Here is a 24,573-nt window from a genome sequence, read left to right on the forward strand (position 1 = left end):
CCTTTTCTGCATTTTTTTGGTAATCTAATCTCATTTGCTTTGTATTTTATGGTTTAAAATGTACTTTTTTGTTAGTATATGTGTGTATGTTTTGTGGTTATTTAGTTTTTGGTAAAAATAAGTTTTTGAGTTTTTTATGTTTATTTTGTTAATTTCTTTTTCAGATAACAGAGGAATTCACTATTGGGTATTGCTCAGATTGTAGAGATCCTCCTTTGGGTATTATTTTTAATTGTATTTTTTTTTGTTATTGATGAATGTATTGATGTATGTTTAATTTATATTTTATAAGTGTGTGATTAGTTATTTTAGATAGTGTTAATTTTTTTCACATTCGTTTTAAAGACTTAAATGATTATTAGAAGTATATTTGTTTGTTAATTTGATTATATTTATGTTTTTTTAAGATGAAAATTGTATAATTATATATTTATGTTTTAAGAAAATATGAATGTATGTTATAAAAAAATGTTAGGTTAGATGATATAATTTTCTTTAATTGTATGTTAGGTTAGATAAATCCATGTTAGATGTTTAATGTTATTTAAGATTATAGCTTATAAATAAATGTTGATAATTTATTGATAAATAATGTTAAGATTTTGTATTATTTATTTATAATATGTTTTTTTTTGTTGATATGAGAATATAAATTATTTTATGCAATTTTATGTATGTTCTGGGACTCATTTTTTAGTGTATATGCAGATTTTAAATTTTGGGATAGGTTAGATTATAACCGTTATGTTGCCGAAATTTTTGTAGATTTAGAAAAACTAAACATTACAAAATAGTTTTAAAGTTTGTGTGATTAAAATTTTTAAATAATAAATTTTAAATCAAGTAATAAAAATTAATTAAAAAATATAAAGTGTAAATTAAAATAATACTTTTACAATTATAAAACATTATCAATATTTTTTATAAAATAATTAGAAATTAAAATAATAATATTTAATGGTAAATTAATAATTTATAATTAAATATTTATTTATTTAATTACTTCTATAATATATTCATAAAAATTAATAATATATGCAGATAAAATAGGTAATTAAGTTAACTTTACTCTTAAAATTAAGTCAAGATTAAAATAATAAAACTTTATCGTTGTTTTTAAAAAAACAAAAGTCAAAATTATATTGAGAATTTGATAATTATAAAATAACATAATAATAATTATAATTAAATATTTGATTATATAAGGAAACTTTATAATACATTCATAATTAACAATAATATATATTCATTAAATTTTATAATATATATTCATAAAATTTAATAATTTATTCATAAGATTCAATAAGATTTCACAGTTACTTGAAAAAATTACTATTTTGGTGATAAAAAAATTATTAGCAAATAAATGTAGTTTTTTATGTTTATCACATTGTGATAATTTATTTTCCACTTGAATCAGTTATGACGATTGACAAGAGTTGGATAACTAATAGACGATGTAACTCTGATGAGTTTTGGAATGGTCTTCAAGAATTTATACAAATGGCCAATAATAATGTGAATGCTTCGGGAGAAGTCAGATGTCCATGCATTCAGTGTGTCAATATGCTGAATCAGAAACTGGATGTGGTGGAGGCTCACATACAAAGATATGGGCGACTGATATCCCATAGCTCTCCCTGAGTGGAGACTGATAGAGACTGAGATTGAGCGATAGTTTCAGGATTGCTACAGGGATAGAAAAGGTCGCAAGAAAATACATTTCGATGAACATGGAGGGTATGATGATATCGAGACTGCCAGAAAGAATCCACTGAGGACATGGACAACGAGAGTTGGCAGAAGTTGGTTGACCTTTTCACCACTCCTCAGTTTATGGCACGCACAAAGGCAAATGTTGCCAACAGAGCAACACAAAAGTATCCAAGTCTCCATGGATCGACTTCTTATGCTTCTGCTCGATTTACGAAGGTAAATAAAAATATATAGATAATTTGAAATATTTTAAGTTATCTTAATAATAATTTCAATTTTTAACTGAGATTTTGTTCAATTTTGTCTTCTAAAGATGAATCTTCAAATTAAGGAATCGCCCAGCATTATCGATACGTTCCATGACATTCACAATCATCCGACACGTGGAAGGGTGAACACGAATGCTAATGATGCATATGTAAGTAAATTTCTAAGTTTTGTGTATATGTATATTATTCAATTATATTATGTATTAATTGTCTTGTTTTTAAACTGCAGGAAGCCTTGCAGCAAGAAGTCGAGACACAATCTCAATCTCAATCTGAAGTAGGAAGTGCCACTGTCAATGAGACACAAGTCGTCTCAAAGGTACTTGGTCAACGTCGTGGCCACAATTGACGTATTGGACAGAAGTTGAAGGGCACTAGTACCTTTGCCTCAAGCGCTACCGGATCCTCTTCACAATCAGAGGCATCATCGTTTCCGTCCACCACAATTGGCCCTCCAACGATACCACCTGAGGCTTTCTAGTCCATGATTCAACACTTCAGGTAAGCCTTTATGAGTAAGAACAACAACTTCCAGTAAATGCAACAATTTTTGCAAGCAGTAAATCCAAACATCCAAGCTCCACAATTTTAGCCTGTCAACTTGGACATGAATATGATACAGTCCATGATGGAAAGCTTTTAACCACACAACAACCACAGCAGCCACAACCATCACAGCCACAACAACAGCAACCACCACAGCCACAACAACAGCAACCACCACAGCCACCACAACAACTCGACGATAATGACTTTGAAATTTATTTTGATGACATTTAGTTTTATTATATTACTATTTTTAAATTATTAATATTTTGTGTTGTTTTTTATTTATTTTGGAGACAATACTACTTATGTTTTATTATCTTACATTTTGGAGACTATAGATATTGTTAAATTGATTTTATTATTTAATTAATAAAATGTTTTTATTATTTAATTAAATAAGTTGGTTTTATTTATTAATTAATTAATATTTAATATTTTATTAAATAAATTTTAATCAATATATTTTTTTTTAAATTGTACACCTACAGCGACGACATGACGTCGTCGTATGATGCACGTTGAACACAAAAATCAGAGTTTTCGTGACACTACAGCGACGCCATGTCGTCGCTGAAGGCATATAAACTCACGTTCTCTTCAGCAACGACATGGCGTGTCGTTGTAGATGGAGCGGTCGACGGACCCACAACGACCATATGTCGTCGCTGTAGAAGTTTTTGAAATTCAAATTTTGCAACCACCTACAACGACGACATATCGCAATATCTTAGTCCAACCAAAAAAAAAAGATTCTCTACTGCGACGACTGCATTTTGTCATCGCCGTAGATTGCTACACATACGGACCTACAACGACGTCATTTGGGCGACGACCGACATGTCGTTGCTGTATACCTCCAGCGACGATTTCTTGATCTACAACGACTCTTTTTCTTGTAGTGTGAGAGGAAGATTCAAAATAATGTAATGTTGGACATTAACATTTGAAACTTTGAAGATGTTCTTCATCATGCATGCCCTACTCCCTATCCAAATAAAATCAAGTTTATTTTATTTTCTAGAGAGAATATTTCTTTAGGATGTCCCTGGTTTAAAAACCGCTTTTTTTTCAGTCCCTGTTGTTGGGGATGTTTGAAATATATGAAGAATTTCTAAGAAAGTTAAGGAAAAAAATGTCAAGCAATTGTAAATGTTAAGTTCATTTCAAGCAATATATAAACATATTTAATTATGTACTAATTTGACTTAAAACACTTTCATTATCCTTGTTTTGAAGCGGACACGGTTACTCTTCCTGCGCCAATCTAGAATGTCCCTTCTTTATAGATGTATTATATGTTGGCCTGAAAATCTTTGTTATTATTTTCTACTTGCTCAAGATTTCCATAAATGGTCCCAATTTGCGAAAAGTGGGGTCTGAAAATTAGAGCATCACCCTTCTACAAAAAATAAAAAATACCAAGTTTTGTACTTCTTTTAAGAGGTGTCAAAATGACGTTTTTAGAATAATACAACACAGTATAATAGGATATGATTACTAAATTGTACATGTTACTGGTACGTATATATCAGCCAGCACATTTTCTGTGATCTTAGACTAATATATACAAACATGTAACCAAAAAAGAAGCACATTATGTGGCATAATAATTCGTTACTGCAAACACAATTATTATGAGAGAATTAAATTACTCCCTCAATCCTTTAGAATATTCTGTATCAACTTAATAGTAAAATTTATAAAGTCGTCCATCGTGGCAGTTCACATATTCTTACAAAAAAAATTCTCTGAGAATCAGTATATTTTTAGCAAAATAGATAGCAATAATGTCTTACTCATCACATAGTCGATTGTAATGAAGTTACTAAGTTGCAGAATAAGTAGAGTTAAATAGTTTAAATCAATTTGATTTAAGAGCATTTTGATAATATAGATATAATAACTGTGTTTAGTCTAATATTTTTTTTTACATTAACTACATAAGTTGGATTAATATTTTAAACTTCAAAATTATTAATTATTCTTTTCTTTACTTGTCTCGTCTTTTTTATTCCTTTCTGAAATGGTATTTGAAAAAAAAATAATTGAAGCAAAAATCTTGCCGGGTTAACTTAGCTAATTTTATTAACAAGTATTGATTTTTTTTTCTCATCTAATAAGTTCCTTTGGGATGGGTAGTGAAGCCAGCTCCAGTCATGGACAAACTCAAAGTTTGGAAATTGTCACCAATAGGCAAATAAATAATTCAGTCGTAAAAAAGAAATAAATTGTCCTTACATCCATAAATTCTGATAATAACAGCTAAAGAGAGCTACTAAATGAGCCTACAAATCAGATATCCTACCAGATAAGAAAGTGTATAAACCTTAGTGAGAGATGGAAAACTACAACCCCTTACTATAACCTGTGGTGGTGGTGCTCCATAAGTAATTTTAAAGGCAATTTAGAGATAAGGGCAGAGAGACTCAATTCAGAACAATATCAGTGATCAATGTCGGTCAGCAAAAGGCTTTGGCTGCTTGAGGCCATTTGTCCAAGTTTAACCTCCGGGCAAAGATATGTTTATATCGGTAGCTGAATTCCTCGAATCCTGCATGGAATTCATGGCAGGCCAGTTTTCTCTCTGGAAAGGAGACGGAGAAAGATTTGGTCTCAGGTTACCAGAGTTTTGGTGTCCATGCACACTTATGCCATCCTCTTTTTCAGCATTGGAAACTGGCATTGCAGTAGCTATGGTGGCGGCTGGTGCTACACTCCCAGGCAATACGTCGGTCTTATGCTTTTTCAGCTTTTGATCTTGCTGGCTGCTTGGTAGAAAACTGCCCACCACAACCTGATATGCTCAGAAATAAAGGTCAGAGTAAGTCTTCTTCAAATTACAGTTCATGTTTAAAATAGAGAAAAATAAATTGAGGGGTCAGGATTTTATCTAAATTGAGTTCTTGCTACTTGGTTTACTGCTTAAGTGTACTATCCCAAAGAACATAAAAAATGGAATCATTTACCTGCACAGGACTAGCTGCCACCAGTAGTCCAGCAACACTTCCCCCAACAACACGACCATCGGGGCTTGCTAAAGAGACACTCATCCCACCAGATCTGCTCCTTGTTCCTTGACTCTCAGTGGGCATGAATGATCCAGATAAAGATAGTATCTCAAAACGACCCTGTAAGAAAGAAATAATAAGCCCTAGAAATGAAGTAGAACAGTATCAGATATAGATGATCCCAACTTGGTGAACCCATATACCCGGAACATCACAAACCCATCTTACATTATTAAATGAATGGATGGACACACACTCTTGTTTTCCAACTCCCATACTGTGTTTTCAAATACTTATTGGGTCAAATTTCCTATTCCTATCAAGTTCTCCAACAATATTATTCAAACTAACAGAGTTACTAAAAAATTGGAAAATTCTATCAAAATTATACGATCAAGGAATTCAAGAAACTTCTTGTTATGGCTAATTATATTAAAACAAAACGCTCTTGTAATGCATTTTTAGCATCAACAGTTTTATATTGAAATTTACATTTGGTTAAATCGGAAGAGATTTATATTGAAATTTTATATATATTAGGAGAAAACTTTGTAATTTTGACTTACTAATTGGTAAAATTTGGCACAAGAACATCCTTAATTTTGTATAATTGTAGCAACCAAATATAACTGTAAAATCAACTGGTTTTCCTAAAGAGAACAAAAGTTTAGTTAAATACAAAACAGTGACACACACACTTGCATGTGTTAACCACCAACTTCCATAAAATTCAACACAGACATGCCAAGCTATCACTGTGTCTGCATGTTTTTGTGTAGGCGTCATGACAACCCATCCATTTGCCGATCGTCATATCCAATACAGACAACTAGAATCATTTAAGTGACATGAAAACATTTGACACATTACATTAAATATTGGTTTTGAAAGTTGAATGAACCTTGTGCGAAACAAAGCAAAAACAAGGCATTCTAAATTGGAAGGATCATTACCATACCTCGTATGTTAAAGTACCCCCCGAAGAATCCAGTTGACGCAATGTAACATTTGAAATTACTCCATTAGCTGATAGGATGCAAATAGCTCGAGGTCCTTGTTGAGAAAATGATATAACCTTCATTGTGACATCCTAAAAATGAAGAACAGAATAAAAATCATTATCAATATCAGAAATGCAAAGCAAAATATTAGGGTAAGGAAAGCAAATGAAACTGTCACGGTTCGGCCATAAAATTGAAAATGGGCAATGGAATAACAAATAATAACACAGCACAAGATTTCCTCACTTTAAAGACTTCAATGATGCAACTGAGATCAGTCTTAATGTGAATAATTCAGCACAAAAATGAAAGCCTTGTAGAATAAGTGTATCAAAATATGGCAAATGAAATAAGTTATTTAACTTCTAGGAATAAATACCTCGCCAGCATTAACAGTTATGATATGGGGCATAAAATTTGTACCAAGCGAGCTTGTATTCCATTCACCTGCAAATGGATGATAATACTATATGCTTAGCTCCATTAGAATCAGCTCACATGTACAAGTAAATTAAAGTAATGATTACATATAGATTAGGTCTCATAAATTCCAATAAGATCACTCTATTAGACCATTGCTATCAAGATTTGACCTGGAATAAATAACTTACTACAATAGTGTAGACCTACAAGATTTCTTTAACTAGTAAGAGAGTAATATGATACCGTGACGTGTATACAATAAACTAAAATTGGAAATAAGGTCAATTTAGACAAGCGGAGACAGTGGTATCTCTTCTTAAATTATTTACTTACACGGATTCATGCAAAATTGGTATAAAGCTTTAAGAAATTATAGTTTTAAATTTAAAGTCAGTATCACATAAACAAAGTATGGATAAATTCACAGGTGACAACATTTTGTTTTTGCTTCCTCTTCATAACTAATTGACATTACCAAACACAAAATGATACAACTCATTATCAGTTTCATTAAGTTTTTTCCATCCATCTCAGGGCAACTAGTTTTGAGAACCCTAAAAAAAGGCAAGATGCAAAACACCTTAGCCATCCATATTAGGAATATTCTCTTACTCAACCAATCGCAGAAAAGCCCAATACTTGAAAATCAAGTATTCTGGTTCCAAAAATAAACATAAGCATCTTCTAAAAAGGACCCACATAAAGTTTGGCAAGTATCGTTAAAGAATGTTTCAAATTAAGATATGATTTTTAAGTTTTCACATAATCCAAACTCCTAGACTCCTATTTCAAATATTCAAGTGTGCACGCAACATCAGAATCTAATTCTAAAGTAGTTCCAATACTAAAAAAAATTGATAAGCAAACCATATATGTTCTTTCTAAACCAAAACAAAACCATCATACTTCAAACAAAAATCCAAGTAAGCATATCTATGATATCCATTTCCCTTATAAACAAACAAAAATCATTCTCAAAGCTCAACGACAATGCTATCAAATGTAATTTAGTCAATAAATGTAAAATACCACCCACCACCAAAATGTTCCACTCCAAGTTTCTTGTGTTGCTTGTACTCTCCAGACCGGGCTTTCCCTTTCTTCCCGGATGAGAAATCACCAGAAGGCGGGGCAGAGGACGAAATGGGCATGGGAGACAATGCCATGGTGACTGTCCCATCTGGTCCATACTTCCTGGGTCTACCCCTTTTCTTCTTCCCTGTGGTTTCAGCCAATCCCACACTCACTGGTAAAGCAGCAACCTGAGGTGATCCAGAAGCCTGAGTGGGGTTTTCCATCCTTGGGGCCACATGATAAGCTGATGGAGCTTCAGCTCCTATCACTGTCACTCCTGAACTTATACCTTCTCTTGCTTCCATGCATATACCAACAAGTTCACAAAAACACCACAGTTACTAGCATCTGCAACATATCAAACAAATCCCAAACGATAGTTTAGATAACTTGGAAAACGTACACATTTTTCCTCCAAAGCAACCCAGAAATCTTTATGAACTAGGATTTCAAAAACACTATATACCTTATAAGCCCTAACATATTAGATAAATTATTACCAACCAAAAAGATACTAAAGGTATGCTCACAAGTAAAATTTATTCTTCCTAAATCATATTCCAAAACAAAAATAAATAAAAAATTCAGAAAACTTAACCTTAATATTAACATTTGATTAAAAAAAAAAGTTCAACTCTAGAGATCAAAACAGCAAAACCCCTTTCACTCAAAATTGTAGAAAATTTTTTAAAAACGCCAAATTTTAATTATGGTAAAAACAAAAGGAAGTTTTGAAGGGAAAAACAGAGTGAAGCTCAGCTCTCGGCCTCCAAGTTCTTCAAGATCAAACCTTTATGACATAACCCACAAATAACTCAAATACTAAATAACATGTAAATATATCAAAAGAAAAACTTAAGTTAACAAAGACGGAAAAAAAAAATTTGTAAGAAACATAAACTGAAGAAAAAAAAAAAAAAGATCCACCTGAAAAAATATAAAGATCATAACCTGTGACTGTAACTGCCACACTCCGGTTAGCTCAGAGCTGTGACTAAGCTTAACTTTTCACATTAGCAGAGCTCAACAAACAGTAGTCCTACTCGTCAAAACTATACAGGAAAACAAATAAACAATTAAAAATAACCCGTTTGTTTTCTGAGAAAATGAACGCCAGAAAATAGAAAATAGAAAATAGAATAAAAATATATAATTTTTTGCAGTCTGAAAATAAAAGACCACTAGCCGGTTTTTCCAAAGCTGTCTGAAAACAGAGACTAGAGAGAGAATGTGAGTAATATGGTAAAAAAAATTAATAAAAGAAAAGAAAGAGAAATCAAAAAAATAAATAAAAGCAATTTAGATGTGTAATGAAATATTATTATGTTATTATTTTTTAGGGAATTAATATTATATTATTTACTAAACCCGATAAATACAATTTAGTTTAGAAACAATTTCACGTCCGGGAGAAACTTAAAATTTAAAATTTGGATGAATGGTTAAATTGGTAATTTTAGGGGACAGACATTGGAAAATTAAGGAGGAAAAGTAAATAACTTTTTCCAAATTTATTAATATGTTTTCCATTTAAAGCTGCAAAGTTGTAGTAGGCATGCTAGGGAGCCGGTCCTTTTTGTTGCCGCTGACCTGCTTTTTGTCTTTTTCTCGGCAAAGAAAAGAGCGAAATTACCGAAATAACCTTTTTGTGTTGTAATATTACGAAATTTGCCACTTTAATAAAGGAAAAAAAAACGAATGATGGGTGAAGAGAGGGCAAGGGCGGTTGGTTCCTGTGCTTTTAGGTTGATTGTGAAGGTGAGAGTTTACGTCACCTGCAGGTGAGAATGAGGGTGAGAGATCAGATTGGATAGGCTGAGTAGCACGTGAGAATGAAAGATCTGTCTGCATATTGCAGTAGCATTGGGACAGGTTGTTCTTGTTCTTTTCTGTACATGGGAAATGACCATTTAACACGTGTGACCCATGTAATCTTACTCTTACATTGTACGATAATGGAATGAAAGGACAATTTATGTAATTAGATAGAATACTTGTGTTGTGTGGTTTGGATTTTGTTGTGGTCTGTTAAAGTCTATACAAATAATGTAGTACATAGAGATTCTTAGCACATATTTCCATTTCAACATTTTACACGTAATTGCCTAAATGATTGTAATATAATACTTGTAGTTAATGTTAAACCATAAATTAATATCATTTTATTATTGTATTTCTCTGATTAGTTACAATGGTTATAGTGGTTATATGTAAAGGACAGATGTCCATTTTCTATGCATTGGTCCCCTCCTTATTGGACTGTATATATTCCTGTACTCTGTTATTGAATATTCAAGGAATACAAAACAGCTTCTATTATTCCTTCTATTTTTTTCCTTCTTTTCTGTTTGTTTTCATGGTATCAGAGCTCCAGTGATACGCATCCATGGCCTCTGACCTAAGTACGGGCTCCACTGGTTCTCCGCCGTCACCGGTGCCGGCTCCGCCCAGTTCTCCAGCCGCGTCTTCCCCGATCGGCCCTTCTTCCTCTTCTGGTCCGATCCCCTCTTCCGCATTTCCTTCGGTGACCTAAACAATTACCATCAAACTTGATGATTCCAACTATTTGGTTTGGAAGATGCAGCTACTGAATATTGTGATTGCTAATGGCCTTGAGGGCTATCTTGATGGTTCGGTGGTGTGCCCCTCCCAGTTCCTTGATGCTGCCTCCACGGTCCCTAACCCAGCTTTCTCATCCTGGCACAGGTATAATGGGTTGATAATGAGCTGGTTATATGCTTCTATTTCTGATTCCTTTCTTGGTCAGATTGTGGGTTTCTCTACTGCTTCTGCTATTTGGCATTCTCTGGAACAACTCTTCACTGCTGCCTCTTTTGCCAAAATTTCTGAGGTCCGAACCTCTTTGCAGACATTGAAGAAGGATGGCCTCACTGCTCTTGTTTATTTGCAGAAATTGAAATCATTATGTAACATTCTTGCTTCTGTTGGTGACCCCGTCTCTTACAAAGATCAGCTGATTTATCTACTCAATGGATTGCGACCGGAGTACAACTCCTTTGTGAGCTCTATTCAGGCTCGGTCGGATCGTCCTTCCATTGAAGAAGTTCACTCTCTTCTTCTCAGTTTTGAGGCTCGTTTGGACCGTCAAACTTCTGCCGCTACCATTAGCTCCCTTCAAGCCAATTTTACCCAGCTTCCCTTCTCCAAACCCAAACCAAAACAGTTTCCCTCCTCCTCCTATCGTCCTGCTCAGGCCCCCACTCGTCCCTCCCGTCCTCCGCTGCCTTCCTCTTTTACTTCTTCTTCTCCTCATGTTCCCAATACCCGTCTCCCTTACCGCCCTAAGTGCCAAATCTGTTTTCGTTTGGGCCATACCGCCGCTTATTGCTATCATCGCCATAACCATCAGTATAGTCCCTCCCCACCTCCTAAACAGTATACTGCCTATTTTTCCCAGCATCCCTCTCAGCCACCATTACTCCCCACTCCATCAGCTACTCCCCAAACTGTGATGGACCCGAACTGGTACATGGACTCAGGGGCGTCTCATCATTTCACTCCCGACATGAATCTGTTGGAATCGGCTCAACCTTTCCATGGTGGTGACACAATTACGGTGGGTAATGGTAAGCAAGTCTCTATCTCTCATATTGGCCATGCATCCTTACCTGCTTATCATATTTCCCTTCAACTCAGTCAGGTGTATTACTCTCCCTCTCTCACTAAAAATCTGTTAAGTGTTTCCAAATTATGCCAAGATAATGCAGCTTATGTGGAATTTCATCCTCACCTCTTTCTTGTTAAATCTCAGGCAAACAATCGCATTCTCCTCAAGGGTCTTCTTGAAAATGGTCTCTACCGTGTCTCTACTCCTCCTTCCATTCCGTCATCATCCCCACGGTTGTTCCTTTCCTCCAAGACCGACCTCAGTTTGTGGCATTCTCGTCTAGGGCATTCCTCACCTGATGTTGTCACTCGTGTTATTTCTAAGTGTAATATTTCAGTTTCTAAGAAAGATCATTTTCGTTTTTGTTCCTCTTGTCAAATGGCTAAGTCTCACCGACTTCCATTCCCAAATTCTGTATCTAGGGCTTCAATGCCTTTTGAATTAATACATACGGATCTTTGGGGACCTTCCCCTGTTTCTTCTGTCACTGGTGTTCGTTATTTTATTTTATTCATTGATGATTATAGTCGTTTTACTTGGTGTTACTTACTTAAAACAAAAGATGAGGCCTATCAAGCTTTTCTTACCTTTAAATCCATGGTCTCTACTCAATTCACTGGTTCCATTAAGCGTGTTCGCTCGGATTGGGGCGGTGAATTCCGTTCCCTGTCCACTTTTTTCTCTCATCATGGCATTCACCATGAACTGGCCTGCCCATACACTCCTCAACAAAACGGTCGTGTCGAACGTAAGAATCGCCATGTAGTTGAGACCGGTCTTGCCCTATTAGCTCACGCCCATATGCCACTTCATTTTTGGCCCTATGCTTTTTCTACTGCCATTTACATTATCAATCGTCTCCCTACTCGTGTTTTACTTTATCAAACTCCTTTTTGTGTTCTTTATGACAAAGATCCCTCTTACTCTCATTTTCGTGTCTTTGGGTGTGAATGTTTTCCCTTTCTTCGGCCATACAACTCTCATAAGTTAGAATTTCGGTCTTCATCATGTGTATTTCTTGGGTATAGTAGCCATCACAAAGGTTATCTCTGTCTTAATGCTTCCACTGGTCGTCTTTATGTTACTCGCCATGTTGTTTTTAATGAACTCCGTTTTCCTTATGCTCACTCTATCTCTTCACTTTCTACCCCTCCCGTGCCATCTCATACCGTCATTCATACTCTACCTTTTCCTTCCTCACCCGCGACTTCTCCTTCCCCTTCCCCTCCCCAACCCGAGGCTTCCCCTCCCCAACCCGAGCCTTCCCCTTCCCCTTCCTCACCCGCAGCTTCTTCTTCCACTCCCCCACCCGAGACTTCCCCCTGTCCCATCACTCCCCTTGTGTCTCCTCCCTCCACCTCTCCCGCCGTAAGTTTGCATGGTCCATGTGTGCCTACCATTACCCCTCATAATTTTCACCCTATGGTAACTCGAGCTAAATCTGGGATTCACAAACCTCGGTTATTTTATAGTGTGGTTGCAGGTACACCTATTGAGCCGTCCACTTTCAAGGAGGCTAATTCTCAGCCGGAATGGCAGTTGGCTATGCGCCAAGAGTTTGATGCTCTTCAGTCTCAAGGTACTTGGACTCTTGTCCCGCTGCCTCCACAGTGTACTATTATTGGCTGCAAGTGGGTCTATCGGCTTAAACTTAATGCTGATGGTTCGGTTGATCGTTTCAAGGCACGCTTAGTTGCCAAGGGTTATCATCAAACTGCTGGTCTTGACTTTCATGAGACATTCAGTCCCGTCATCAAACCAGCCACTATTCGGTTGGTTCTCTCCGTCGCTGTCTCTTTTCACTGGCCTGTCCAATAGATTGACATCCAGAACGCTTTCTTACATGGGGACTTAACTGAAACTGTCTATATGACCCAGCCGCCTGGTTTTGTGAATCCCGCTGCCCCCACGCATGTTTGCAAACTTGCTAAGTCCCTATACGGCTTGAAGCAGTCCCCTCGTGCTTGGTTTCTTAAGTTGACTACTACCTTACTGGATTGGGATTTTCAAGCATCAAAAGCTGACTGTTCTATGTTTATGTACAGATCTGGAGCTATTATGTTGATTGTTCTTATCTATGTAGATGATATTATCATCACAGGATCTACCTCTGCTGTTATTTCTTATTTGATTGGTTATCTTCGCACCAAATTTGCAGTGAAAAATCTGGGTTCGCTACACTATTTTTTGGGCTTGCAAGTGTCTCGGACTGCTCATGGAATGCATCTTTCTCAGACCAAGTACATCAGAGATCTTCTTACAAAAACAGGTCTCTTGGACTCCAAACCAGTCCCTACTCCAATAGCTTTGGGCTCTCTTTCTATTCATGATGGTGACTTGCTCTCCGATGCCACTTCATATCGCAGCATTATCGGTGCTCTTCAATATTGCACATTCACTAGGCCTGACATCTCCTACTCAGTTAACAAGTTATGCCAGTTTATGCATTCCCCTACTACGGTCCATCTACAGGCTGCGAAGCGGGTACTGCGATATCTTAAAGGGACTCCTCACTTGGGACTTTTCATTCAGCCCGATTCTATTTCACAACTCCGCTGCTTTACCGATGCAGATTGGGCTTCTTGTCCTGATGATCGGCGTAGCACTAGTGCATATTGTGTTTTCCTTGGCCTTAACCTTCTCTCGTGGTCCTCTTCCAAGGAGAAAGTGGTCTCACGCTCCAGTACAGAATCTGAATATCGAGCCCTTGCCAATGGGGCCTCCGAAGTCTCTTGGCTTGAAACATTGCTGGCTGAACTTGGATTTCCAGTCTCCAACCCGTCTGTGCTTCATTGTGATAATATTAGCACCCTTCATTTAGCCTCCAATCCAGTTCTGCATGCTCGTACCAAGCACGTGGAAATCGATTGTCACTTTGTGCGTGAACGGGTCAATCGTGGTAGTCTTCGTCTTGTCTTCACTCCTTCGTCGGATCAACTTGCAGATTGTCTAACCAAACCGCTTGTGGCTTCTCGGTTCCATGACTTACGCACCAAACTCAACGTCCTTCCTTGCCCGTTGAGTTTGCGGGGGGATGTTAAACCATAAATTAATCTCATTTTATTATTGTATTTCTCTGATTAGTTACAATGGTTATAGTGGTTATATGTAAAGGACAGATGTCCATTTTCTATGCATTGGTCCCCTCCTTATTGGACTGTATATATTCATGTACTCTGTTATTGAATATTCAAGGAATACAAAACAGCTTCTATTATTCCTTCTATTTTTCTCTTTCTTTTCTGTTTGTTTTCAGTTAATAATTTCGAGTAGTATTGCAAAATCTTAATAATATCTTTGAAAGAAAAAAAAATTAGTGAAATTTTGAATGTGCTACCACTAGTATTATTTAGCCAATAAAGGCGAGTATCAATTTGGAATATGATAAACTTATATGATCTTATCTTCTTTATTTTAGTATATTATATTAATATATATATGTCTTTTTTTAAAAGCTATATTGTATAGTGCTGTAGTGGTTGAGATAATACAATTTGTGACTTTTAATTGAGCCAACGCATGATCATTGCCCAATGGATAACATTTTGAAACTTTATAATCTATATATGTCCGTCACATTCATAACTTAGCAATACATACATAAATTTATATTAGTTTTATTTTTATAAAACCCAACCTAGTAAAAAATAAAAGCTAAGGGGGGCATTCTTCTTTTCCAAATATTCATACAAGCAAATAGATAAAGTTAATAATTACACGAAATGAAAAAAGAAATTAAAACTAAGAAGAAAATAGGATTGTCTAAAAAACAAAAGCAAGTATTTTTACACGCATTAAAACTTCAATAATTCACATTTATATTTTGACCTATACAAATACAAAGAAGGTAGGTGGCGGTGCAACTATGAAAACGACCATTAAGAAAATAAATCAAAGACGTTACTGTCAAACAAAAATTTTGATAACAAAAAACTTTTCACCAAAGTTGTGAGTGAAACAAATGTTAGTGAGTTCATACTTCCAAATGTCTCCAAAAGGATCAACTAATGTCAGTAATGATTATTGTGAGTAGTAAGGCAAGTATTCGGTTGCGAGCTTAGGAAAGGCCCAAAAAAAAAAGCAGGGCCTTGTTATGATTGGTTGTCGAGCAAAGCTAGAAGTCCTCGCACTGTGTGGTGAGCAAAACCTTGCAGGTTGGACTTGGAACGAGTCCGTGGAGAAACCGTTAAACTTGTCCGAGGTTACGGTGCCTATCAGACAGTCAGGGGTCAGGACCTCGTTTTCCTGTGTCTCGCACATGCCAGTCAAACTGATTTTACGTCCTTTGACTAACCCCACACCCATAATGGTTTCGGTTTTCGAAAACTAAATTATATAATTCACACTTAAATTTTTTAATCATCTTAGAATTAAAAACAGTAACTATTATTGTTGTTTATGATAGAATAAAATATTAAAGAAACTCAAAATTATATCCAAAATGTAACTGCAGTAATTGCTATAGAATACCACACGATATTAAATTATTACATAAAGACTTACGGTTGTATTAGTGTGGTGAACAGTGAACACTTTGTTTTTAAATTCTTTTTACGTAATATTGTTCTTACATTTAAAATATGATAAATAATTATAAATTTCAAATGCTACGATAGTGGCTATGGTCTAGTCTATGTTGTGTCTGTTATATGGGTCCTACAAAATTCAAGTATTAAAATTTGCATTTATCCCGAAAATGCAATTTAATTCTTATGAGCCGGAGAATAATTACTCATGATGATAACGAATATTGACTATTATCCCTAACCATTACCTTTTTTTTTAAATTTTTTTGTTGTGGGGGTGTTGAAGTAGAGCTAATCAAGACTTTCTACTAAAATAAAATAACCAAAACGACAACATGTAAACAAAGCTGTATGGGCACGACATCGACATGTGAATAAAAAGAACAACCGACCAAAAGAGCATTTAGTTTTAAAAATTACATGATAATATTGACCCTGTGATGATATTTTGAAACTAGGCGACATGAATTTTTATTTCATGGTAATTGAATTTTCAACCATTGAAGCAAAATTAACCAAAGAAAATTCCTATTTCACTTTGAATGGCAGGAGAAGAAACCTTCGAAGTTGAGGAACAAAATGATGTTAAAGTCAGAGATCAGAAAGGTATTTAATATCAACGTTTTCGGTTGGCTGAGGTTCCTAAAGAATAGGTAATTTGTGAAATATTTTGGCTCATTTTCCAGATGTTTTAGAATGAATAACATCAACTCTTACCTCTTCGAAAGAGTACTCTATTGGCAGTTGATCGGAGATAGCACCAGTCGAAACACAAGGCGTTTTGGCCTCCACCATGGCAGCTGATGACACTGTCGTTGGAGTGATAGGCATAGGGATCGGCATTGTCGTAGGGGTTCTAGTGTTTCCCTCATAACCAACGAGGATAACATGCTTTGGAGGAGTAGATGTTAGCTTACCCTCATGATCATCTTCGATGCGATCATTCACAATGTTCGCCTTTGATGATGCTCTGGAAGAGAATACAGGAGAGAGGGGTTTCCGGAGAAAGGGTGACTCTATTTCACGAGTCTTTGCAGAACCTTTGGAATGCTTCGTTTCTGAATACTGACCAGGAAATAAGTCCCTCCTTCCTGCAGTAAAATATAATATGGAGATTACTAAAATGGTACTTCGGAATACTGTAAGCAGCTGCAGCCTGTTTATAGTCGAAAAAATCCAACCAATGAGGTGAAACGTAACCCATATTGACTTTTAGAAAAAGTTATAACGTGATGTGAATGGTGCAAGAATGTTCTCTATAATGTACTTTTTGCTTAGAATAGAATGTACTTTTATAATAAGCTACACCGCCAATATTGTATTACTACTAACCTTGCTAATAGAACTAACTCTTACAAATCAATTTGGCACGCATATAATTATAGTATAAAATTATAACATTGCTGACAATATTAAAGAGCAACAATAAAAAAATCCAACTAAATCATTGAAAATAATTACCAGAGGGAGCTGCAACAAAGCCACCGTTTTTAGTAGGATGCCTACTGAGAGTTGCCGTTCGGGGTTCTGAATTCTGAAGCACTACTCCACCGAGAGAGAGCTTTCTATCGTTTGCAACTCCTGTTATTCTATAACCCTTGACACTGGCTGGACTGGGTTGTGACCCATAACGTGCTTCCTTCTCTGCTATAAGCTGTCCAAGACGTTTCTTCTGGTCCTGCATACAAAAAAGGTGGTGTCAGGGAAGTGTGTTTCACAAGCTATTACTCAAATCTAAGACCAAGGTCCGTACTCTCTGCCTTTGCTTGTCTTGCTCTTTCTCTAGCCTCGAGATCTTGTACTGGTCAAGCACGGAAATAAGTCGTTCCTATAAAACAGAGAAGTAAACGACACGATGAAAAGCTTAAACAATTTTATGAAGCTCCAGCTAAAGACGGACCATAACAAAATCAACTCGTGTCGATAAATGAATTAAGAAAGCTTCTTACAGTATCATATAAGAATTCCACTCCTCTTTCTGCCTCCCAAGCTGCGGTTTTTGAAATCAATGTGTCTACCATTGCTGTTCCAATTACCAATGTATTTTCATTAATAAAAAAAATCTTATAATATCATAATCTCAGTGGCATTATCATAAATAACTAAGTTAAAGACAACTTGGCGCTAACTGACGTAAAACAGTCAATGAGTCATGCAAGTTTTATCAAGTCATATTTACATAAACACCTGAAGTTGTAAATGAAGAAGGCATAATTTCAAGTTGTGTTGGAATCAAAATATCTTAAGCACTAACCAGGAATTTTGTTTATCACAGCGCGAGCTTTTTCAGCGCGTTTCAAAGCGAGATGAGCACCTCTTCCAGCATGATAGCGCTTATCATCCTGAAAAAAAAAAAAAAAAAACACACACAATACTTTGGAATACTGAAAAAAAAAATGGGGAGACCACAATCTCTTACATATGTCCACCTTTGAGCGCATTTCAAGGATACCACAATTATGTAGTCACCCAAGTCCCAATTTTTATTTCTAAATCCTCCCACATTAACCCCTTCTGAAGTAAAATGATAAAGGTTATATTGGTTGGGAGAAAAAATGGATGGAATGACAAAGAATTTATTTTCATTCCATTCATTTGTTTGGTTACGCTTCATCATATTGGAATAGTGATTCCAATGGAGAAAAGATCATTCCATTACAGACACAAATTTATGTTCCTATTCTTATTCTCCTATTCCCATTCCACTATTTCATTGCTCCCAAACAAATGGGGCAAAAGTGACAGCCATAATGAATACAACTTGGGAAAGTGAAATTTATTTGTTTTGACTGATAAGAATGAACAGATAAAACATGACAACCCAATAAAACAAAAATTGTTGCTGGGTGATTGGATCACAAATATTCCAAAGAATATATGAATTAAATAAAATGTTAAACCTTATTGTAATGGTCTAGCCAGCACTCTTCTTCACAGGCTGCCAGCCACTTGTCAACTTTATCTAATATTTCTTTCCTGCTTAAAACTTCTGCTTTCGCCCTAGCAATTTCAATTTCAGTTTGCTCCAATAGGTACTCTGGATCCATTGTTCCTGCAAAATGATAGATATTATCATGTAAAGTTACTGTCTACGTAGATATACAGTTTGAAAACAAAATACTTGTTATTTGGAACTTGGTGATTCAAAGCATGTTTACTAATACATCATGAAAAGAATCGTAAAGGAAAATTATTTTTGGATTTGAATGAAAATAAAACAAAATCTCTTGCTAATTTTACTGAAAATGTGTGGAATTCACCAAAATGTGTCTTATATGTGTAACTTGCCACATGAATGAATGGTAAATAGAAACACTTTACTCATTTTCATTCCAATTACGGATTAATAGACAACAACCAATTATGGATTAATGTACATTGGCCTTATTTATTGTCCAATTCTTTCTACCAACTATAAGTTATAAAAGCCATGGCCTTGCTGTCATTAAAATCTCCGTAATAAAAAATACTTTCCATGATTGGATATATTGCTAGTGATTGCAGAAGACTTTGCATTAAAAGATCAGATATATGTTTACCAGAAGCTACAGCTTCGAATGAGAATTCAGTGGCACCATGTGCTTCTGCAACCATGTGTGCTTCTTTGCATATCTCGTCAAGTTCCGACCTCTTTTTTTTTAGAATTTCTCTCAATTTACTTGATTTCAACTGCTCCAACCGTGATATTTCTGTTTCAACCTGAGGGTTGAAGAACAATTATTGACCGACAAGGACTGTATATTCACAGATCTAGAGGAAACTTGAATAAATATTTCTTAGTCCAGTCAAACTAATTATCGTACTCACAAGGTTAAGGAAGTCAATAGAGAGGATGTTGGCTTCAGTAACTTCAGAGGCTGAAGCAGCAATTTTACTGGTTACATTATGAAATGCCTTTTGCTCCTCCATTGGTGTATCCATCAAATTCCACAACTCCAACATGGAAGTTGCAAACTTTTGAAGCTGGTACACCGTACAACCCAACGGTAGAAAGGTTAAGCACAAAGAAAGCTTCTCAAATGAATTTTAAATAAAGCAACTAACGGCTACCATAAAAAAGTATCACCTTCTCCCATCTCTTCATCTTGACCTCTCTCAATCTCAATAATGCACCAGACAAGCCTTCAATCGTACTACTACTTATGTCCTTTACACCTTTAAAATTGCACAGAGTGGGATGAATCTCATAAATTGTGTTTTTGAAATCCACACCAAGAACCAAACTCAGTAAACTCAGAGCGCTCAGGTGGTCCTCAACCAGTCTCTGACGGTCTCTCTGCAGACGAAGTATATAATAACAACTGATTGTTATTATGATAACAAAATGCAACTCATCAAAATATTCTAAATACATACAACATTCCAATCAAATTTAACATAATACAATGAAGATGAAAATTCTAAACGAACAATCCATGCTGGATTAAAACTAGCCATGCATCTACAAAATATCATATGCTGTTTTTTTCATTTTTATGTTTCCTCTTTCAGAAACGTAACAATTTCTTTCTGTCATGCCTAAATTCTGAAGTTCAGCACACCATTAATTACCCCAGATGTCCACTCTAAACAATAGTAGAAAAATAATATCAAATACCTTCTCGTTTTGACTAATAAGTAACTGTTGTCGTAGTTCCTCAAGCCCATTCAGGGACAGGTCAGTTTCATTCACCACCATTTTGTAAAGACTATCTTCCATCGATATACCTAATTCATTTGAAATATCCTTTAGTTGATTTAGAACTTCAAGAAATTGGTTCTTCCTATCAATTTTCCGCTTTTGCATTTCCTCTAGTAGTGGAAGAATGCTATCAAGCTCTCTCTTCAAGCCTCCAACCGCACTTTTATCAAACTGCAGACACAAACAACAATAAGAATTCCCAAAAAATTGTAAATACCCCTATGTACTGTCCCCAATCACAAAAATTACCGATTAAGAAATTCTTTTTGATCAGCAATCTAGACAGTGCTTACTTACATGAGGTAGTTGCTCACCCAGAGCAAAACAAATATCTGAAATCTGTGCTTGAGTCCTGGAAATTTCTGCTTGTAACTGAGCTTTACACTTAATTGCTTCGTCCACTTTTCTTCTGTATACTTCCACACACGCTTGCTCAATCTCAAACAGCATTGTATCCCTTTCTGCATCAGGCTCTCCCAGTTCATCCCATACTTCCTATTTTAGCAATAAAGGATACTATACATTAAACTGATAATTTTTTATCATCTTTTCACAAAGCTATTGAAAAAATAAAATATTTTCTAAAAGGAGAGAAAAGAAAACCTGCAGTTCCTGTAGCATTGATCCACAAATTGTGACTGTATGCACAGGATGATCATTGTGCCTATTGGACATAGTTACAACTGCCATCGTAGAAATGAACAGATTATATATGCGATATAATTGAAAATAAATGAAGTGAAGGAGTTTAGAATATAGCACCTAATAGGCTAATAAGAAATAATTTTACATATACTAACCACCTTTATGAATATTCCTCTTCTTATTCTAGTGAATCCTGCAATAGCATAGCCACAATTAGGATTTTCTTTTTCTTTTTCATTTTTTCATGGGTTACCATAATCATCATAAAAACCCAAAATAGAGTTCTTGAAGCTATAAACAAGAACAGCACAGCGTTTAATGAAAGAAAGCAAAATATAATTATACCGTAGCAAAAAAATTTATAAAGACACAAGAAAGTTGTTGAATTGCAAGAGCTTCTACCTCCCTTAACATAAACGAAAATTTCAAGTTCATATCAGAGAGAGAAAGAGAGAATAATAAACTAGAAAATGAAAAGTAAACCCTCTTCCTCAGTGCGAATTAACCATCTGATACATACAACGTAAACTGAAGCGAAATATGGATTTTCCTTTCTATTTTCCAGGCAACCAAATAAAGCGTGAAGAGATTATAACAAACCTGAGTATAGTGTAACCCTCGGTTTGAGATTTGGGAATGGCGTTCGGAATTTTGTTTTGGATTTGGATGACTTAAATTTGGTGGGAAGAAGAATGCAAAGTAAGACGTTATAGTGGAAAAATAAACGAGAACACTACTATCAATACGATACTGACACGTCAGCAGTGTCTGGGATCCTACTGCTACGTGGCGTTATATGTAGTTTGTTGTACTCTTTTTCAACGGTGGAGATTGTTTGTGGTGAGAAATTATTTATAATTCGAATTCAGTTTTTTCTTTTTCTTGGGAAGTTCGAATACGGATTCTTCGTTGCTAATTGCTTATTTTGAATTTGCATTAATTATTGAAACGTCCATATTCATCAATGATGGATTTTCTAATATGTAATTAATTTCACATTTTGGGTTAGGGTTTTAAGTTGGAATAAAACATGAAATTCAAAATTTACATTCAATTGCTAAATAACATTTAAGATCACAGTATAGTACAAAATTAGGTCACACCATATCACATATCTTACATATTATATAAATGTCTATCAAAAGGTATTTTGTATTTAACAGAATTTAGTATAATTTAACAGAATTTAGTATGACTTTAATAGAATATACTCAAAAAAAAAAGTTACAGTTTAACACTAATGGTAAATAACATTTCGCACCCTTTCAGAAGTACACATCCTTTCAGGAGTACACATCCTTTCAGGAGTACACAACCTTTCGCATTCTGTAACACATTACAAATAGATAAACATTATCTGATCAAACCTCCTCTCTCATCATTATAAACTCTCAAATAATACCTCCTAAAACATACTGGATGAGATAAACGAAAATTATAGTACTTTTTGCTTGTGGGATTTTTATCCTTTCTCTGTTTTTTTTTTAAATTTATCTATATTTTTTTTAAAGAAACCCAAACAAACTAATAAAAATTACTATTTAATTATTTTAAAATATTATTTTTCTGTATTAATTTTGATATATTACTTATATTATAGTATAATAATATTATAAAAATTTGAATCAATAAATTTAAAATAGGTTTATAGTAATTGAAAAAAATAACAAAATTAATTAACTATATAATGTTTTTGAGTTTTTTTTTTCACACAATCAATTATATGCGACTTTATCATGCAATGATAAAAATAACATTTACAATGACATTTCTAATACGACCAATATCCATGGATTTCATGTGGAAAGAACTACACATAACATCCAAACAAAAAAAATCAAGAGAAATTCTTTTAAAAGTTGTCAAAGAAAGAAATAACTTTTTTAAATTAAAAACAACATTATAATTATATATATAATCATATGCAATCCACTTAATATAAGAGAAAAGATAGAATAGAGATAAAAAAAAAAGTCTCTTTAGGATTTTAAAAGAACTTAAAAAAATTGATTTTAAATAATTGTTAGTTTTGCTTCTTAAATTTTGTTACTTATAAATATTTTTAAAAAATAATTCAAAAAAATAATTTTTATAAATTACTAATATCATTATTATCTAACCCAGTTTAACCGTTATTGTAATGCCCCAAATTTCCTAATAAGGTTTAGGACCTTGATTAGGAGGCCGGGAGGGTCATAATTGATTTATTATGGTATTTAATGATTATATGCATGTTTACGTGAATTATATTATTATATGATGGTGGACGCATGCATATGGGTTCACATTTTAATTATGAGGGTATTTTGGTAATTTGGCCGCTGTGAGCGTAATTGTGTATTTTGGGTGCATGGTTGTGATTAATTAATATAGCCACATTATAAGGTGGATTGGTTCGAGCTATTCGGCATGAGACAATCATGAGATGTAAGTGTTCGGTCTAGTCATAACGGGTTTAAGTTCGGGGCTCGGGGTGAGTCTCGGGGTCATTTTGATGACTAGAACATTACCGGGAATAAAAGGGTAATGGGATATGATTTATTGTTATTTGAGATTATTGAGAATAGTGGGAATTGGAGAGCGTTAATTATAATTAACGAGATAGGCGGGAAATGATGGTTTTACCCTCGGAAGCCTTTAGAGGGATTTATTTGGCTTAGGGGCATTATGGTCTTTTGACCTTAAGGATTTGTTTCAGCTATTAAGGCTTAGAAAGCTGTGGAAAGTGTAATAAAAACAGAGCCCCATCCTCATCTCTTCCTTTCTCTCCCATACAAGCTTTTCCCTTCATTCTTTCTTTGAATTTTGAGAGCCCAAATTGAGGAGTTAAGCTAGGAGATCAAAGGTGGAAGCTAGGGAACTTGTTTCAGCCATTAAAGGGGATTCAAAATCGAGTTTGAGGTAAGTTCCAACCATGAACTTTATGGTGTGCTCTGTTTTGAGCTTTAGTTTTCAGCTTATGAATTTCTTGTAGAAAGTTTGGATTAATAGAAGTTTGGTTGATGTTTACTTTGGGTTTTGATGAGGGTGAGTTGTAGATGATGTTTGGTGGT

At 34.9% G+C, this 24,573-nt stretch overlaps 3 protein-coding genes across 7 annotated transcripts; 1 reads left to right on the forward strand and 2 right to left on the reverse strand.

Annotated features, from left to right (window-relative positions):
* Positions 1–4,697: 4,697 nt before the first annotated feature.
* LOC133796845 (AT-hook motif nuclear-localized protein 1-like) lies at positions 4,698–9,334 on the reverse strand. 2 transcript variants are annotated; one of them, XM_062234528.1, is made up of 6 exons: positions 8,992–9,334; positions 8,003–8,388; positions 6,923–6,990; positions 6,501–6,632; positions 5,501–5,662; positions 4,698–5,328 (listed from the first exon to the last, which is right to left on the reverse strand). In XM_062234528.1, exons 2-6 carry the CDS (start codon positions 8,343–8,345, stop codon positions 5,035–5,037), a joined length of 999 nt encoding a protein of 332 aa, XP_062090512.1. In that variant the 5' UTR covers positions 8,346–8,388; positions 8,992–9,334; the 3' UTR covers positions 4,698–5,034. The 2 variants fall into 2 exon arrangements, with proteins under 2 accessions (XP_062090512.1, XP_062090511.1); XM_062234527.1 differs by having other exon boundaries at positions 8,968–9,334.
* Positions 9,335–13,537: 4,203 nt separating this feature from the next.
* Positions 13,538–14,716, forward strand: LOC133795275 (uncharacterized mitochondrial protein AtMg00810-like). The gene has a single exon (XM_062232730.1). It carries the CDS (start codon positions 13,538–13,540, stop codon positions 14,714–14,716), a length of 1,179 nt encoding a protein of 392 aa, XP_062088714.1.
* Positions 14,717–16,530: 1,814 nt separating this feature from the next.
* On the reverse strand, positions 16,531–22,238 carry LOC133796846 (65-kDa microtubule-associated protein 3-like). Of its 4 annotated transcripts, none has more exons than XM_062234529.1 (14): positions 22,121–22,238; positions 21,676–21,713; positions 21,479–21,558; positions 21,173–21,370; positions 20,792–21,046; positions 20,261–20,470; positions 20,002–20,157; positions 19,734–19,893; positions 19,095–19,246; positions 18,449–18,536; positions 18,144–18,217; positions 17,948–18,022; positions 17,656–17,872; positions 16,531–17,285 (listed from the first exon to the last, which is right to left on the reverse strand). In XM_062234529.1, exons 3-14 carry the CDS (start codon positions 21,548–21,550, stop codon positions 16,870–16,872), a joined length of 2,073 nt encoding a protein of 690 aa, XP_062090513.1. In that variant the 5' UTR covers positions 21,551–21,558; positions 21,676–21,713; positions 22,121–22,238; the 3' UTR covers positions 16,531–16,869. The 4 variants fall into 4 exon arrangements, with proteins under 4 accessions (XP_062090513.1, XP_062090514.1, XP_062090515.1 ...); XM_062234530.1 differs by having other exon boundaries at positions 21,679–21,713; positions 22,121–22,230; XM_062234531.1 differs by lacking the exon at positions 22,121–22,238 and adding an exon at positions 21,866–22,001.
* Between the last annotated feature and the right edge of the window lie 2,335 nt (positions 22,239–24,573).

Source organism: Humulus lupulus, chromosome 8 (assembly GCF_963169125.1).
Source record: "Humulus lupulus chromosome 8, drHumLupu1.1, whole genome shotgun sequence".
NCBI lineage: Eukaryota > Viridiplantae > Streptophyta > Magnoliopsida > Rosales > Cannabaceae > Humulus > Humulus lupulus.

Coding starts and splice junctions, on each gene's coding strand:
- LOC133796845 (XM_062234528.1), bottom strand. CDS start 8,345: ATGGAAGCAAGAGAAGGTATAAGTTCAGGAGTGACAGTGATAGGAGCT. Junction 6,633..6,922: donor TAACTGTTAATGCTGGCGAG/GTATTTATTCCT, acceptor CTTCATTTTTAG/GATGTCACAATGAAGGTTAT. Junction 5,663..6,500: donor GGGGTACTTTAACATACGAG/GTATGGTAATGA, acceptor TCTTTCTTACAG/GGTCGTTTTGAGATACTATC.
- LOC133795275 (XM_062232730.1), top strand. CDS start 13,538: ATGACCCAGCCGCCTGGTTTTGTGAATCCCGCTGCCCCCACGCATGTT.
- LOC133796846 (XM_062234529.1), bottom strand. CDS start 21,550: ATGTCCAATAGGCACAATGATCATCCTGTGCATACAGTCACAATTTGT. Junction 19,247..19,733: donor ATTCGAAGCTGTAGCTTCTG/GTAAACATATAT, acceptor ATCATTTTGCAG/GAACAATGGATCCAGAGTAC. Junction 18,023..18,143: donor TGGAATTCTTATATGATACT/GTAAGAAGCTTT, acceptor TCTGTTTTATAG/GAACGACTTATTTCCGTGCT.